This window comes from Macrobrachium nipponense, chromosome 5, assembly GCF_015104395.2.
Source record: "Macrobrachium nipponense isolate FS-2020 chromosome 5, ASM1510439v2, whole genome shotgun sequence".
Taxonomy (NCBI): Eukaryota; Metazoa; Arthropoda; class Malacostraca; order Decapoda; family Palaemonidae; genus Macrobrachium; species Macrobrachium nipponense.
Window position 1 is genome coordinate 98530261 of NC_061107.1, and position 17500 is coordinate 98547760.

The 17500-nt window shown below is 32.4% G+C and overlaps 1 protein-coding gene across 1 annotated transcript in view; it reads right to left on the reverse strand.

The window, feature by feature from the left end:
* Positions 1-17500, reverse strand: part of LOC135215544 (metabotropic glutamate receptor 2-like) — a 55906-nt gene that overhangs the window by 1305 nt on the left and 37101 nt on the right. Inside the window, exons 8-17 of the mRNA XM_064250377.1 lie at positions 16998-17172; positions 16242-16348; positions 15403-15552; positions 14801-14934; positions 14244-14336; positions 7037-7240; positions 5381-5572; positions 4336-4471; positions 3055-3209; positions 648-855 (exon numbers count right to left, since the gene is read on the reverse strand). Of these exons, the coding sequence (XP_064106447.1) occupies positions 648-855; positions 3055-3209; positions 4336-4471; positions 5381-5572; positions 7037-7240; positions 14244-14336; positions 14801-14934; positions 15403-15552; positions 16242-16348; positions 16998-17172 (1554 nt within the window). The remainder of the gene's footprint in view (positions 1-647; positions 856-3054; positions 3210-4335; positions 4472-5380; positions 5573-7036; positions 7241-14243; positions 14337-14800; positions 14935-15402; positions 15553-16241; positions 16349-16997; positions 17173-17500) is intronic.

Sequence of the window (17500 nt, forward strand, 5' to 3'; positions counted from 1 at the left end):
GACGCAGAATCATATCATTTACGATAAAAGCATTAATTTATATAAAAGGATATTAAAAGCCTCTTTCTACGGTACTTCCCTGATGACTAGAAATACCAGAAATAGAGCAGCACCTATGCAGCTGGGTATTCAAGATGGAGGCTAGCAAATTCGAAACTTTTATATAAGTTACCGAAAATGTAGTTAAAGGCAATCGAAGCATCCAAATTCCAGTTTTATTTTGCTTATTTGATGTAGGTATAGTTTAAAAATAAAATAGTTATCCGAATTCATTCTTGGCTAGAAATTTTTTTGTTATTCCAGATAATCCAGTAACTGTAAACAATTCGTGATTTTCGGTTATTAATAAGATAAGTAAGTGCGGTTCCCAAAAGTTTCCAAGATAATAGTTATCAGAAATTTAAGTGAACCACTGATATCAGCCTGATGGAATGACAGCGGTTACATAATGATAACTGTCTAATGAACAAAGCATTGTAAAACATGCAAATATAATTTCTTTATAAAGTAAAGACATGAATAGACATCTAAAAAGCATATCATTCAAAGCATGTTATGATTACGGAGGTAACTAACAGGGTTATTCATTCATAAAATGATCTCGAGTGATGAAACATAGCACTGGAAAAATAGGCAGAAATACAAACCTTCACTCTGCGTTCCGGAATCCATCCGTTGGGAAGAGGATGATAAGTTGCTGCTCAAGAGAGCCGGGTTTTTGGGTATTGTTATCATGGATTGCCTCACATTTCTCTCCGGATGGAACAAAATTATATAGAGCTTTGGTCCGAAGAGGCACACCAGGGCCACCGTTGCGGACAATGAGATTGTCACAGATGTTGCAGTGATGCGCAGCTGAAGAAAAGATAAGAATGAATATATACGTGTGTATATATATATATATATATATATATATATATATATATATATAAGATATATATATATATATATATGTATGTATGTATGTATATATGTATATATATATATATATATATATATATATAATAATATATATATATACACACACACATATATATATATATATATATTATATATATATATATATAATAGAGAGAGAGAGAGAGAGAGAGAGAGAGAAGAGAGAGAGATGAGAGAGAGAGAGATTATATTGCGCGTGTGTTTATGTTTGTGTGCATGGTTGCGTGGGTCAAAAAAGGGGTTGAAATTTAAATGTTGGGAAGGAGAGCAAGATGGTGAATGAAGTATATTGACTAGATGTTTTTCTTTGGAAGGTGTTTCTTAATTATTCTTGATTTTCCAAAGTTGTCGACTGCACTAGGAAATGACAAGTTATCCTGCATTGAGAAAATTGAATAGATAAAGCTGTCCTGATAATCAGTAAGTTCCTCTTACTAGTAATGGTATACGTATGATTTCCTTTTGGCTCGAATACAGTCATTAGAGTATGCGGTCAAACATTCATTAGAAATATAGTCGAATATGAATTACTAAAAGCCACAGTAGAATTACAAAGGATTCATTCGTGCTCCAAGTTTGATGACGCATAGATTATAACGAATAACAAAATACACTGTCACAATATATAAAATGCAATGTTTTGGGCTATTTCATTTGTCAAATCTCTGTGATATGCGTAATTTCTTTTTATGAATACTTGTAATAATGATTACAAACTTATTGTGATAAACCGTTTCTGGTGATTATTACGGAGGAGGAAACTGGGATTTCATAACTAGGGAAATATTTGAATAAAGGAAGTACAAATCAATGATTCACACATTCTTTTTCACATCTGTAAATGAAGGAGGGGACCAAATGCTTATAACCATTGCAACGCTATACGATGAAAAGAAAGGTAGCAGAACTAGAACGAATACGTAAGCTCTTACAAACGCCTTAAATGCGTTAGATAACAGTCAGTTGAAATAATAAGTTAAAAAAAAGGCAAAATTATGTATATGATACTGTAATTTTTTTTTCAAATACCAAAAAAAAAAAAATATTTGGCCGTTTATACAATGGTCTTGTTCAGCCAGAGTTGGCTGAAGTGGACCGTTGTGTAAAGCTTCCTCTATTTTTAACCTTTTTATGTTTGAAAAAAATATAGTATCATCTACATAATTGTGGCTTTTTTTAACTCATCATCTCCGAAATCGAAATAATGTTATTCAGACAGTAACAACATTAGACATCAATTAAAGAGTGTAAATACTATTTGGTAAATGGAAGAATGAAGGTGGCGTGACATTTTCTTGAGACAGACAGACTGACTGACAGACAACCGCCTATATATCGATTTCACTTATCCCATTATGAAAATTACTGATGTATCTCATTCAGGGACTATAGCCCTGTCAACTAACAAAATAGAAAGACAGCTATATTACAGAAATAGAAAATGCACGCAAAATTCATTTTAAAGCATTGAAGAAATGAAGTTAAAAGAGTACCTAGGAAAAGAAGTAGACATACAAATGAATAATTAATAAATCCAATTATTTAGAAAAAAATAATCAAAAAGTATGTTGATTTTATTTAATTGTAACATCGAAAAATCTATGAAATTATCGGTAATGAAATAACTCAGTAAGCTGCGCAAAGTATTCAATCAAGCATGAAAGTGAATACTGAATTGCACAAAGTATTCAATCAATTATGAAAATGATTACTGCCTTTAGTATATAGAAATAGGAGATACAGTTTTACTATTGTAACAACAGATTATAATTCTACAAGGACTGTGTTCAGATAGGTATGCTTAGTAAAGTTTCTGAAGTTATAATTCCAAAACATTTGCTACTACAAACTCGTTATGATAACATATCAGGAATATGGAATGCACTCGAGCGGATATTAGTTGGTTAGCAAAATTTAACAACTTATTGTCAAATGAATGAATTATTCGTATATGCAAACGAATCAGGAATATTCATGATCACTCTCGCATAGTTCAACATGAAACGCAAGTGAATGTTAAACGAGGAGAGAGAGAGAGAGAGAGAGAGAGAGAGAGAGAGAGAGAGAGAGAGAGAGAATGCCTGAACTCGTTTTACGAGGATAAAAGTGAAATACCTCAACATTATTCGCTGTGGTGAAATATATTGGTACGAATGCCAGCCAAATAATGCAAGTTGTGTACATGGTGAAGCCTATGTACTTGCTGTCGTTGAAATCCTCAGGAATCTTGCGGGTCAACACTGCATAAACTGTGCATACCACGATCAGGCCTGTTCAATGAAGGGAGAGAGTAAATGTAATACATAAACAAAACATAATTTGTCTGTTGAACACAAACGCCCATTATATATATATATATATATATATATATATATATATATATATATATATATATATATATATATATATATGTATGTATGCATATATATATATATATATATATATATATATATATATATATATATATATATATATGTATATATATATGTGTGTATATAATATATATATATATATATATATATATATATATATATAATATATATATATATAAATATATATATATATATATATATATATATATATATTATATATATATATAATAATATATATATATATATATATATATATATTATATATTGCTTTATATGAAACGTATAAAAAGAATGCGCTCAACAGGTTGCCTACTGCACAACACAGTTAACGTCCTTTCTGAGCTGCAGCGTTATCAATTTATTTATCTATAAAGTTTCTCCAGGTTTTCTTTCTTGCCAAGGACAGCCTTTTCCTTTTATACGCAAAATCGAAGCATAAATATTTCTCAAAATAAAGACTACTTATTCCTTTCTTTCTTCTTATTCATTTCGTACAGTCTTTTATTCTCCCTCGTCAACATATCAAAATTAGATCTATTACCTTTATAATTCTACAGCTAATCAATTGTAATTTGACGTCTATGAAGTCCAAGACTCCTGTTTCCAATAGATATATTCACGGGAATATATCCTACATCAGTCAGATCTGCCACTTCTCTATACAACTATTTTAGTTCAGCTATGATGTAAGATTATATTTCCCTCTGTCTCACTATTTACATCATGTAATCTTAGTTTCACTTCCTAAATAATCTTTCTTTCTTCGCATATTACTTAAATATTTTTTTTAAACTATATGCTTAGATATGGGGGTATCCTTCGCGAGAACTCGTTCGCCAGGGAATGGAAAAGTTTATTTTTTCTTCTAGTAGCATCTATTGTGGTAAAAACCTAATTTACATTAAGGTTCAAAATATATATATATATATTTTTGCTATTACCGATTCCCTCAGAGAAATGGAAGATTTGTTGACGAATGAATATACAGATTGCTTAACATCAAAGGATAGGAGTAACCTCTTACCTATAGGATATGCAAAGGCTATCATGTAGGAAGCGTTGATAGAGGCAGCACACACGAGGAAGTTGTCCTCCCTCTGCAGGTAGTGGTGGATAGCCTTTGGCGGGCTCACGAAGCACCACAAAGCTGTCACTATGACCTGTAGGGGCATTTTAACTTAGGCGACAATTTAAGCAAGAATTGTTAATGGATTAAAATTTGTGACGCCTAGCTCACATATTTGCATTCTTATGATTAGGAACTTTTGCTGAAATATATCAATCGTTCGATTTTGATCAGAATTTCAATAAAAAAAATATTTAGATAAATAGGGAAAGATTGGGAACCGAATACTAGTTTTGTGGGCGTATGTGCGTGTATATATTATATTCAGTCCTTACGCCTTTAATTTTCAATGCAGTAAATGAGAAGTAGATCACTGATGCAGAATGAACACAATTAGGAACTCGAAAAGTAAGCTGCTTTCTCTCTGTTCCTCTTTACCTGCGGAAAGTCATTAGCACTAATGGACTTTCGTGCAAGGAAGAGTCGTAGAATAAATTATTATGGGGTGTTATTAAGAACACAATTTTATAACGTTTTCAGTGTGTTCCGTGATGTGATTTTGATTGATAAGCTTAATGTTTATTTTTACTAATTTTCAGCCATTTCTGCAGAAAACTATCTTGCGTACAATTATATAAATACAATTAATTATACATATACACCTCAAAACATTTAATTAATTTTCCCGATGAAAAAAAAAAAACATATTGATATACCAATGGAAAAGAACTTAGCACATATACACACACACACACACACTATATATTTATAAATATATATATATATATTATATATATATATATATATATATATATATATATATATATATAATATAACGTCTCTATATACGTCTAGATCTGCTTTATGTATAAACTTAGTCATTCCAATCCGTGCGTGATGACGAGATGAAATTCACATCCTTACTTGAGATTCACTTTCCACTAGTTCTTCTCTCTCTCTCTCTCTCTCTCTCTCTCTCTCTCTCTCTCTCTCTCTCTCTTACTTGGATGGAGACCGCGAAGAAACATATGCAAAGCTGTGACTTGGGTGAGATGAAGGAAGGCCTACGGGCCGTCGTTCTTCCAGCGTTAAATATTCTCGAGATCCTGTTGGTTTTCGTGAGCAACGCGCTGTACACGACAGCGAAACAGAAGCCTAGGCCAAATCTCTGGATGCCACAGACTACATCAGAGGGCTAAAATAAGGGAAAAAAAATATTTGTTTATATGACTAACATGAAGATATTCTCACTCAGAAATGTTTAGTTTTCTTTTTCATCCTCTTTGGCTGTTAAAAGGATATACCACAAAGGAGCGTATTATAAAAATAATTAATTTTATGTGGTAAGAGAATTCAAAGACAATAAATTACCTGCCGATTGGTCCATATACAGAGTGTGTCGATTTCGTTTAGTATAATTGTTTAAAATTAATTTTCTGATTTTGAGAGGAAATAAAAATAAACGACTCAAAATGAAAAGGTTTCTTATATATGGAATTCCGCCAAGTTTCAATAGGTGAAAGGGGCAGGGGGCGGGGGGCCCGGGATAAATTTCCAAGAAGATATTGAATATTGCAAGAGACGTAGCTGGGTGACTGGCAGGTGGGGGATGTTTACTAAATTGAAGTGAATGTTTATTAGAAGGTGAAGAAATAGGTTTCTGTGCATACCAAGATGATATGAATTGACAAAGATAGCATTTATTTATACCTCGAAAGCCATACCATAGACTTCGACAAATGAGTAGATATGATTTTGAAATATCACTGTTAGCTTTTCTAAAGAAGAAATTGTATGAAATCAGTGACTTACTTGAATGAGGGAAATCCAATGGAAGCAGCCAATACTAAATAAGGGTATTGCGTATCTTGTTTATGGAAATTTTATGATGACTCACTTGATAGATATGTATGTCAAATGTGGAAAAGACGTCGTTTACCGAAAGAAGTGATAGCAAATGTAACAGAAAAAGAACGTTACTGAAGGAAAATTTGATGAGAGTGACGTTTATTATAGTAGTTAAATAATAAGAAGAGAGCTTATGATTATAATTAGAAGAACTTTAACAAGACATCTCATCACATTTGAGACACATCGCAATAACTTGCTTATGCAAGAACTGGAAACTAATATAATAGGTAATACTTAATTAATAGATTAATGCATGGAATAGGTGGAACGTTGGAAGATCTAGGAAATATTTAGTGTACAAATATTTTATGAGATTTTTAATTTATTAAGGAATATTAAGCAAAGTGTCGTAAAAGCAATTAAATAAAAAAAATCGAGATGCAGTTCTAATGATAAAAAATAATTTGTGAAAATGAAAGTGGTCCAGAGTTCTATACATAATCGTGTATTAGATTCTGAAAGGATAACTCATAAAAAAGTACTTATATTTAGGAGAAACTGAAGGGAACAAGTCATTGACGTGAACAGTGCTGGTTTCACCGAATTTACCTTGGGACAGAAATAATCTTTAGAAACTTGTAACTAAGGACAAAGGTGATGATAATTTGACATACTCTCGATGAGATTTTAGTGCAACAATATGAAGGTTTTGATGACATAAAGTGAATGTTATTGAGAAAGATATGACCTGTTAAGAAAATTAAGACTTAATTTCTATGACAACAGCCAAATGAACTTCTCCCCCCACCTTCAGGATGAATACGAACGTCATGGCGTAACACAGCAGGACGCCTGACAGTAGGACGTAGGAGAGTTCCCTTCCCGACGCCTTCACCACTGGAGTGTCGTTATAGCTGACGAACACCCAAATGACCACGCCCGTCATCACTAGGCCGAGGGAGGAAAAGAGCATGGCTCCTATTGCCCACCAAGAGCCTGGTTGGATATATACCTTCGGAAAGAACACGGACGAATACAAGTAAGGGAGTGAAATGAGCCGTTATTGTATTGTGTATATGGAAATTGTACTTTGTTAAAGTTTTACAAAGGGGATGGGGGTTGGGAAGGATATGACAGAGTGAGAGGGATAGGAACTACGAGAGGGAGAGAGAGAGAGAGAGAGAGAGAGAGAGAGGATGTTAGTGAGAAGAAAGAGGGAAAGAGACAGGGAAGGTGGGAGAGAGAGAGAGAGTGAGTAGAGGGAGTGTTTGAGAGAAGAAAGATGGAAAGATACAGGGAGGGTTGGAAAAGAGAGAAAGAGGGAGAGAAAGTAAAGATGAAAGAGTGAGAGGGAGAGGAAGCGAGAGAGAGTAGAGGGGGTGTTAGGGAGAAGAAAGAAAGAGGGAAAGAAGCAGGGAGGATTGGAGTGAGAGAAAGAAAAGTTTTGTCGGTTGTCATTCACTTATCCCGGGTTTGGTCAGCTTTTATATAGATATATATATATATATATATATATATATATATATATATATATATATATATATATATTTATGTATATATATAATTAATAAAAAGAGTATGGCCAGCAGAAGCTTCAGCATATTTTGTTAAAACTTATTTTCATCCAACGCCTACGTTTCGGGATACAAATCCCACCTTCAGGGCTAAAATCAGGGTAAAAATTAAAATTCTATACATTAATCAGACTAAAAACGGGCACAGTAATAAATTATGCTTTTTAACAAAAATTATATAGAATAATTAACAATATATCAGTGAAATTCGAATTTTATATAAAAGTAAGACGGTAACTAATTGAATAAGAGACCAACAGTAAAAAGCAAAGCTACTAAGTACAATGTCGCTTCAAAATAAATAAACAACAAAACACTTAAAAACACAAACCACGCGTAAACAACTACGAAAATTACGTTATTACTAAAACAGGAGAAAAATATTGAATCCTAACAGCAAAAAATTCTGTATATGATTACAAAAGGAGAAAAAGAAAAAAAGAATATAATATAATATATATATATATATATAATATATATATATATATATATATATATATATATATAAAGGCGGACACAAGGCATAAAATAGCGAAACGAGAACTCACCGGTACAGAAGTATAGATAAGACTGAATAAGTATTTATTTATTTTTGACAAAATGGGAGAGGCAAATACAAAGGCGAGAAGGTAGAAAGGGCGAGTGGTCTATTAAGTAATGTTCAATTGTACAGCAGTTGAATGGTTGTTGAGGGTTGATGACAATTGTTTAATGAAGAGGGACTCGAGAATGGGTAAGGATGCTGGTTATCTATTGTTTGGGATAAGATCTTAAAATCATTGTACTGAATGCTATGTTTACATTTTATCGCATGGTTGCGTATTGCAGAAAATTCTTTCTTAGATAAGTTAATCCTGTTTGGTGACTGCACCACCCCGATGGCAATCGATGCGAACCTTCAACAGCCGACTCGAATTACCAACATAGTCCCCAAATTACATTTGGGATGAGTAAACAAACATACCGTTTGAAGATCGCATCAGCTGCGGTAGGGTGTCCTTGAACTTGAAAAGACTACTGATTTTTAAGGGGTTCTTGAAGATAAAATTAAATTTAACGTATGGGTACATGTTGCTGAGTACGACGGTGAGCTCTCGTTTTACAAGTTTATACGTTGAACAAAAAAGGCAAGGATATACACAGTTCTTTTTTAGGTACATTAAAAGTGGGTGTTTTCGGTTTTTAAAAACAATGTCATACATTTAAAGACCTCTCATCAAGATTTTCTCAAATAGGTGGGATGGATAGCAATTTCTGCTAAAATAGTTTTGCAAGAAAACTACTTCCTCATTAAGTTTAAAAACTAACGGACAAAAGCTAAAGAAATTTGTTCCCAAACCAGTAAAAGTCTTCTTTCTAAAAACACCTGTTAAAAATTTATCTTTACATCGCAAAATTGTTATATCTAAAAATGACAGTTCGTTATTCTATTCTATGTCCATAGTAAAATTTAATGTTCGGATGAAATGAGTTAATGAAATTAAGGAACAAATGTGCATGATCTTGTTTATCTTTAAAAGGTACAAACGTATCGTGTACGCATCTTTCATAAAAAATGGGTTTAAAAGATGAAGGACACTGGTCAAGAAATAGTTTTTCCAAGTGACATAAAAATATCGGCAAATGTGGGACCCAAAGGAGAGCCCATTGCCATGCCATCAGTTTGTTTGTAAATTTTCCCGTTAAAAATGAAATAGTTATCCATCACAGCCAGTTCCAAAAGTTTCCTAAAAGAGTCAATATCAAAACCTTCAAAAACACTATCTTCAGTAGGGAATAAAGCACTAATTATTATATCTATGGTTTCGGTGAGAGGTACATTGGTGAACAGTGAGGATACATCGTAACTAACCATAAAATGACCAGGGTGTTGCTGCAAAATCTCTGGAATAAATTGGGAGGAATTCAGTAATTTATGTTCATTGCTTGTTAAACCGTTAAGTAGGGGGGCTAGAAATTTGGCTAAGGCAAAATTTGGCGAGTTATAGGCTGCTAATATTGGACGCAAAGGGACATTTTCTTTATGGATTTTAGGTAACCCATACAAGAACTGAAGAAGAAGAGCCCAGTACTATAAAGAGACCGATATGTCTGATCATTCAAAACATTATTGTCAAAAAGTTGTTTAAGGCTGCGATTATTCTTGTCCTCGGTCTTGAATATTAGACTAAATTTTGTAGCGTCGGAAAGGACATGGTTCATCTTGTTGATATATGCATCCCTATCCAGAAGGACAACGCCTTTACCCTTATCGGGGGGATATACAATAATGTCTTCTCTCTGGGACAGCGACTTGAGAATTTGAAAGTCATTACTTTTTTAAAAGTAATGACTTTCAAATTCTCATGTAATTTTCTTAGTTGTTTACGTAATTTTCTTAGTGTTTACGTGGGGTTTATGTTTTTAAGTGTTTTGTTTGTTTATTTATTTTGAAAGTGTCATTGTACTTAGTAGCTTTGCTTTTTACTGTTGATCTCTTATTCAATTAGTTACCGTCTTACTTTTATATAAAATTCGAATTTCACTGATATATTGTTAATTAATCTATATCATTTTTTTTAAAAAGCCATAAGTTTATTACTGTGCCCCATTTTAGTCTGATTAATTATAGAATTTTAATTTTACCCTGTTTTTAGCCCTGAAGATGGGATTTGTATCCCGAACGTAGGCGTTGGGTGAAAATAAAGTTTTAACGAAAAATGCTGAAGTTTCTGCTGGCCATACTCTTTTTATTAAATTTAGATCCGACTTTCTAGAATCGGCAATGCTATTCATTATATATATATATATATATATATATATATATATCACACATATATATATATATATATATACTATATATATATATGTATATATATATATATATATATATATATATATATATATATATATATATATTATATATATATATATGTGTGTGTGTGGTGTGTGTGTGTGTGTGTGTGTGTGTGTGTGTGCGGGGTGTATACTATACTCGTATGCATATAGTATAAAATCATGGAATCATGGTTAATAACAATAATGTGTATATATATAATATATATTATATATACTATATATATATATATATATATATATTACATACACTCGTATGAATATATGTATAAAATCATGGGTCATAACAAGTGCCTGAGTAAAGCTAGTTATTCCGTCTAAGGAGATATCGCCTAACTCACAATGGAATAGAAAGAACAGATACATCGTATTTATGTAGAACATGTCTCCCTGAGAGGTCAGTTTTCTTAGGGATTATTCAAGAAATTGATCTCTTAGGAAACTATCTGTATAATACGATATATCCGTTCTCTATATTTCATTTGACGAGAATACTTACTGTTCTTAATTTTTTCAATTTTTTTGTTTTTCATCCCTGGATGTATGAATATTTTACGGTCGTCACTTGTCAAGGTTGTGATATTACATTAATATATATATATATATATATATATATATATATATATATATATATATAATATATATATATATATATATATATATATATATATATATATATATATAAATCTATATGTATATATAATAGTTTTGTATATATCAATATAGATATGTACGTATGTATATGTAGGTGTATATACACACACACATAAAATATATATATATATATATATAGATATATTTATATATATATATATATATATATTATATATATATATATAATATATTATAATAAACCTATCTTCCCCGATGAGGAAGATAGATTAAATTAAGCAACTTGAACATTTCTAGTAAAGTAGAGAGGTAGAATGTTATATACATATATATATATATATATATATATATATATATATATATATATATATATATATATATATATATATAGATAGATAGATAGATAGATAGATAGATACATAGATACATAGATAGATAGATAGATAGATAGCTATAGATGAATATATTATGTAATGTATTCATAAATATAGTATCATATGTTTGATTTTGTGAACCATCACGAAAAGGTAAAAACATGGATTATATAAACCAAGTTACAGCCACGAAGGAAAAGAGAAACAATGAGGTGCTCAGTACTTTCATTGCTTCACTTGTCCTTCGTGGCTGTAACTTTGTCCACACACACACACACACACCACACATACATGCATATAATTGATAATATTATATATATATAATATAAGTAATCAATATATATAAATATATATATAAAGATTTATAATAAATATTTAATATATATATAGTTTATAATTAGATTTATATAATATAGATAAATAGATTATATAGTATATACATAGTATTGATGTATATAAAAGAATTAAGCTACAAATATTCTTAATATCCAATTCCGCTTTTTTTCCCTACCTCTGGCAATAAGTATACTTCCATATATGTTAACCGAAGGGGAGTTTTTAGTTGATAATAATTTCGTCCTCACGTTTATTCAAACCAGTGCACAGAGAAATCAGGACTTCAGTAGCCGAGTCGGTAACTTCACTGAAGTCCTTATTTCTCCTAACTGACCACTGGTTCCAATCCACGAGAGGACGAAATTATTATCAACATAAAAAATTCTCCTTTGGTTTAAAAATATATGAAAATATATTAACTGCGTTTGTGCGTCATAGACACATCAAAGCTTCCATAATTCATCACCCATTCCAATGCAATTTTTATGGGGGCCCCTCATGCCTTAGGGTGTGTGTGTGGTGTAATATATATATATATATATATATATATATATATATATATATATATATATAAAACTTAATATAATATATATATTATATATATATGTATGTATGTATAAATATATATATATATATATATATATATATATATGTGTGTGTGTGTGTGTGTGTGTGTGTGTGTATGTGTGTGTGTGTGTGTATTATTTTTTTTGTCCTAAGCCCACCTACAGACTATTATGTTTATATAGTTATGAAAAGAAGGAAATCAATTTAAGCATTAAGGCGAATTAGATTTCCATTGAAGGTTAATATTAGAAAATCACAGGTATTCATTTTTTTATATGATATTAGATTTTAAGTAATGGAACATAATTTCAATTGCAGTTGTCTGCTTGAAGGCTCACCGTTTTAGAGTACATAGCAGAGTATAATGATGAAAACGTGCGTTAAGCGAAACAATGACATCAGGAAGGAATTCAGTAAATGAATTATATTGTACAGCACGTAGAGAACGTTTTATATTGAAGAGCTAGGAAGAGTAGCAATTATCTCTTTTATTATAGAACAAAGACGGCAGGAGGGAGTGACCGCATTGTCATGTTTATATTCCTTATCGTAGGCGTGAAGGTACGTGGAAGGGTGTTTTTCGAGAAAACGATGACGAAATTTGGGATCGGCTATGGCACTAAAATGTATGTTGATGAATTTAACAGATGCTCTTCAGACAACTGGGGAAAGTTTTCACAAGGCATGCATACATAAATTAGAGGTAACCAAGTTTCACAGGGCATAGGGGCATTAGGATAAAGTCATGCGATCACAAAGACATGAAAAGCAAAGGGGCAGTGTATTAAGACTATTTCGACTTGTTGATCAGAATAGAAAAACTTTGTTGAGAAAAGCCAACATTCGGGAACGAGGCGATGCGAGGAGATGGATTAGTTTAATTCAAAGTAAACCCTACGGCATCGTGTGTTAATTACAAAGGACAGCTCAAGTTGGAAATTTTATAATTATTATGATTAAAGAATAACATGTTGCAACTCCATGGGGTATGTAAATGCAACAGTGAATGTAGTACAAAGTTTATGGATATTTGTATTAATTGGTGAATACAAGGAGAAGTTGTGGAGCAGCGAAGAAAATTATTGTTGATAAGGAAACTGAAATTGATTCTAAGAACACTCAAGATTTCAATGTAAAAGGATTAGAGGAGTTTGGATATCCAATATAAGAATCCATGGTAGAAAAAGTTGAACGATATCATTTCAAGATCATATGCTAAAGAAAAAAACTGAAATCTAAATGAGCGTACACGAGACTAAGGATAAAAGAAAGAAAGAAGAGAGTGGGTAAGCTAATAATTCATCGGATTAAGTAGATATAAATGCAGAATGTGTGGAATATTAACAGTGAAAACGTGAGATAAAAGATTTATTAAAATATCTTTGACGAGAGCGAAAGGTAAGGTTTTGGTTTATTGGGCCGATGATAGGAAGTTGTCAATAGATTAAAAAGCTCTGGAACATATTTTTATAACTTATGTAGAAAATAACAGTAACTGCAAATGAAATCTCTTTTTATTCATAAAATATGCTCATAACGTAATGAAATTCTTCAAGATATTCATCATAAATGAAAAAAAATGAAGTGTCAAAATATAGGGGCTTATGTTGAGCGTAAGAAACTGGGCGAAAAGCAGAAAGCAGTAAAATGAGAAGCATGCGTTGTCACCAAAATATTTTTCATAAATGCAAGAGGTTTTATAATTTGCTCTACTCACCTCCTGGATAGGAACACAGGTTAGATGATCCTCGGAAGGTAGAGTCCCCCAAGAACACGATAAGCACTGTGTCTCATCGCTGGGATTAACGATCTGGAAAAGTCAATAAAAAGGAAAATTTTTTAAATTTTTTATTTATGTATTTATGTTTTTTTTGCGGATTTGGAAACCATTTACACATGCAATTTGGAAACCATTTACACAAATGAAATATACGCATGATAGCTAATTTTATAAGGTTTAAGTTAAAGCGGCTTTTAAGAGAAAATGTACGGACTCATAGACTTTGTTTAATCATGAAGAGGTGTGAAAATATTTCAAAGAACTCGCATGTGACACCATTAAAATTGAATATGTAATAAATGAAATCTCTAGTGATAGTGACGATGATAATGTGATTGTTGTATTCCATAATATACAAGAAAAGATCGTCTTTAAAACAAGCATGAGAAATCGTTATAAATGAATATATTGAATAAAGCCTCAAAAGAAAAAAAAATTAGATGTCAGTCACTGAAATGGGAAAAGAGGAAAACTCAAAAGCGAGACCTCCTCACCTCATAAGTCGAGCAGTTAAAACAGTGCCAACAGCAGGACTCTCCCTCCACGTATTTCTTGGCCTGTCCCGTGTGACAGGGCAGTGAGCACACGCTTGATGGAGGTGACGGGTCGTCCAGTTTGAACTGCAGGACTAAAGGGGGAGAATAGAGGTGAGAATTGGACGGGAAATTTGCATGTATACAAGGATATTGTATACAACGATATTTCATGGCTATATGCTGTTCACCCTGTTGAGTGGAAATGAAATATTGGAAAGGATTAATCTGGCTTGTAACTAATCTTTTTTCATTTTATCTTAATTAGCACTTACATATTAGATAATGAAATTAAACTCATATCATCATCATTATGAATACTTACTATGATTACATTTTAATACCTGAAAACGATTTATTATTATATTATTATTATTATTATATTATTATTATTATTATTAATTATTATATATTATTATTATTTATCACGTTTCTTTTCTTCATATTACCGTTGTCTCTCTGCATAACTGAGATGACCATCTCAAAACAATGGACTTCTCGTCGTCCCACTTATCTTTTGTTCATTTTTATTAAAAATACCCGTTTTCTTGGAACTGACTTACCGTCCATTTCCAACTTGAGTTCCCCCTCAATATATTGTCCTACAGTGATCCAGGCATACTGCCCCGGCGATAACTGTTTGAAGTGAATGATGTTGTACCTGGCTGGGCCGTCTCCGTTCTGGTCGAAAGTGAAGTTGTCTCCGCTTAAACCTAAACGAAATTAGGGTTTATTTTCTGAATAATAATAATCATAGATTGCAGAACAGCTTCATCACTATTTAACTGAAAAATAAGTACTATTGTACTGTCAATAGATGTATGAAATAAGATCATCTCTGTATGGATTATGAAGGTAAAACTGCTTTTACTTCGCATATACGGAATTATATGACAACTAAAACAATTAAAAGAGAAGAAAAGTCAGAACACAGGTGCAGAACAAAACAAACCATTGTTCTCCCACTACGGAATTCAGTTAAGAAAGTTACGGAATCAAATAAATTACTAATTGAATACGGAAATCAATGAATGAGATCAAAGTTGGTTGTCTTCAGTTTTATGATTCTTGGTAAAGACTGGCTTTTCAAAGTGTTTGTAAAAGATATGATTTTAAGTTTTAAAATATGAAGACATTCCTTTTTGTTTACAATGATTTGGAAATCAAGATGAACTTCATATCTAAAAATTTCTCAGTCTGTCAGTAAACCATTTTCACTCCTGCTATCAAAGTGAAATAAGTCTTTTTTACGGTTTAGGGGTGAAGGTAAAATTGACGTTTATGAGTCATAGCGTACGGTGGGAACCTTCTCCATCTTCTCTTCTCCCTCTCTCTCTCTGCTCGTCTCTCTCCTCCTTTCTCTCTCTCTCCTCTCTCTCTCTCTCTCTGACCGTTCACTTACCGGTGAAAGAGACATTACGGAGGTAAGATAGTAGCTCTTCGCCGTTAATCGGGGACATCCGTGGACACAGACCCGGATGTCCACCGCAGAGGTGATGGTGCATATTTCTAAAGTTAGAAAAGGAAAGAAGATATATGTATATCACGTGGAGAAAATGGTAACATTTTCCATTTCCACTGAAATGTCAAACCCATCATCTATTAGATACTATACTCGGTTTTTTTTTTCCATTTGTCCATCCGCCTGTGGTCCTCGCGCATGGTAACACTGCGTCCCGGGCTTTAGATAGTTACGCTGTGTGTAAGTTTTAGGCAAATAAAAGGATATCTGGGTGTACATTTGCAACTGAAGAGTGTTTTAATAATTTACTGTATGCGAATTACACCGTTAATATTTGAAATACGATACTGTTATTATTGTTGAATTCGCCACCCCGAAAAGGCAGCTTACGTTCAACAATAATAACAACATCCTATTTCGAATATTAACGGTGTAATTCGCATACAGTAAATTATTAAAACACTTTTCAGTTGCAAATGTACACCCAGATATCCTTTTATTTACCTAAAACTTACACTTAGTGTAACTATCTAAAGCCCGGGACGCAGTGTTACCATACGCAAACACCACAGGCGGTGGACAGATGGAAAAATACAGGGTATAGGTAATGCAGCATATACATGGGAGTGAAAACTGCAAGCAGAATTCAATAAGTTTATGTAAAAAGTTCGTCAAATCGAAAAAAAAAGAACTCACTTAAACGCATATGCAAAGGCCATGACCGCATCGGAAACGAACTGAAGTTGAGCTTCAAATTCTGTGTTGTTGTTTGTGAGCTTCTCATCCTGTCTGCAGGCCTGGGTGTAGTTCCTGTTGTACTTAGTGACAGGACTCTTCGGGTGCTTGCATTTAAAGTGGTCCTCCCAGTACTCTGCAGAAAGGAAAAGAGTTCCTGGTAGCATCGAGTGTTGTGAAATATGCACATACAGACATATAATTACATATATACATACATGAACACAAACATATGTGTGTGTGCCTGTGTGTGTGTGTGTACATTTATACCCGTTTAGCCAAACGTAATGGAAATATAATTTATTAAATCCCAAATTTTTTGGGGGGATAAGTGAGGAATGGAGTGGTGAAACATTTTTCGAAAGAAAGAAGATCAGAACAATAAATAAACAAAATAGAATTACAATTCCGAACACGAACGACCAGTGATTACTCTTTTCATCCTTTGTTACCCACAAATTACA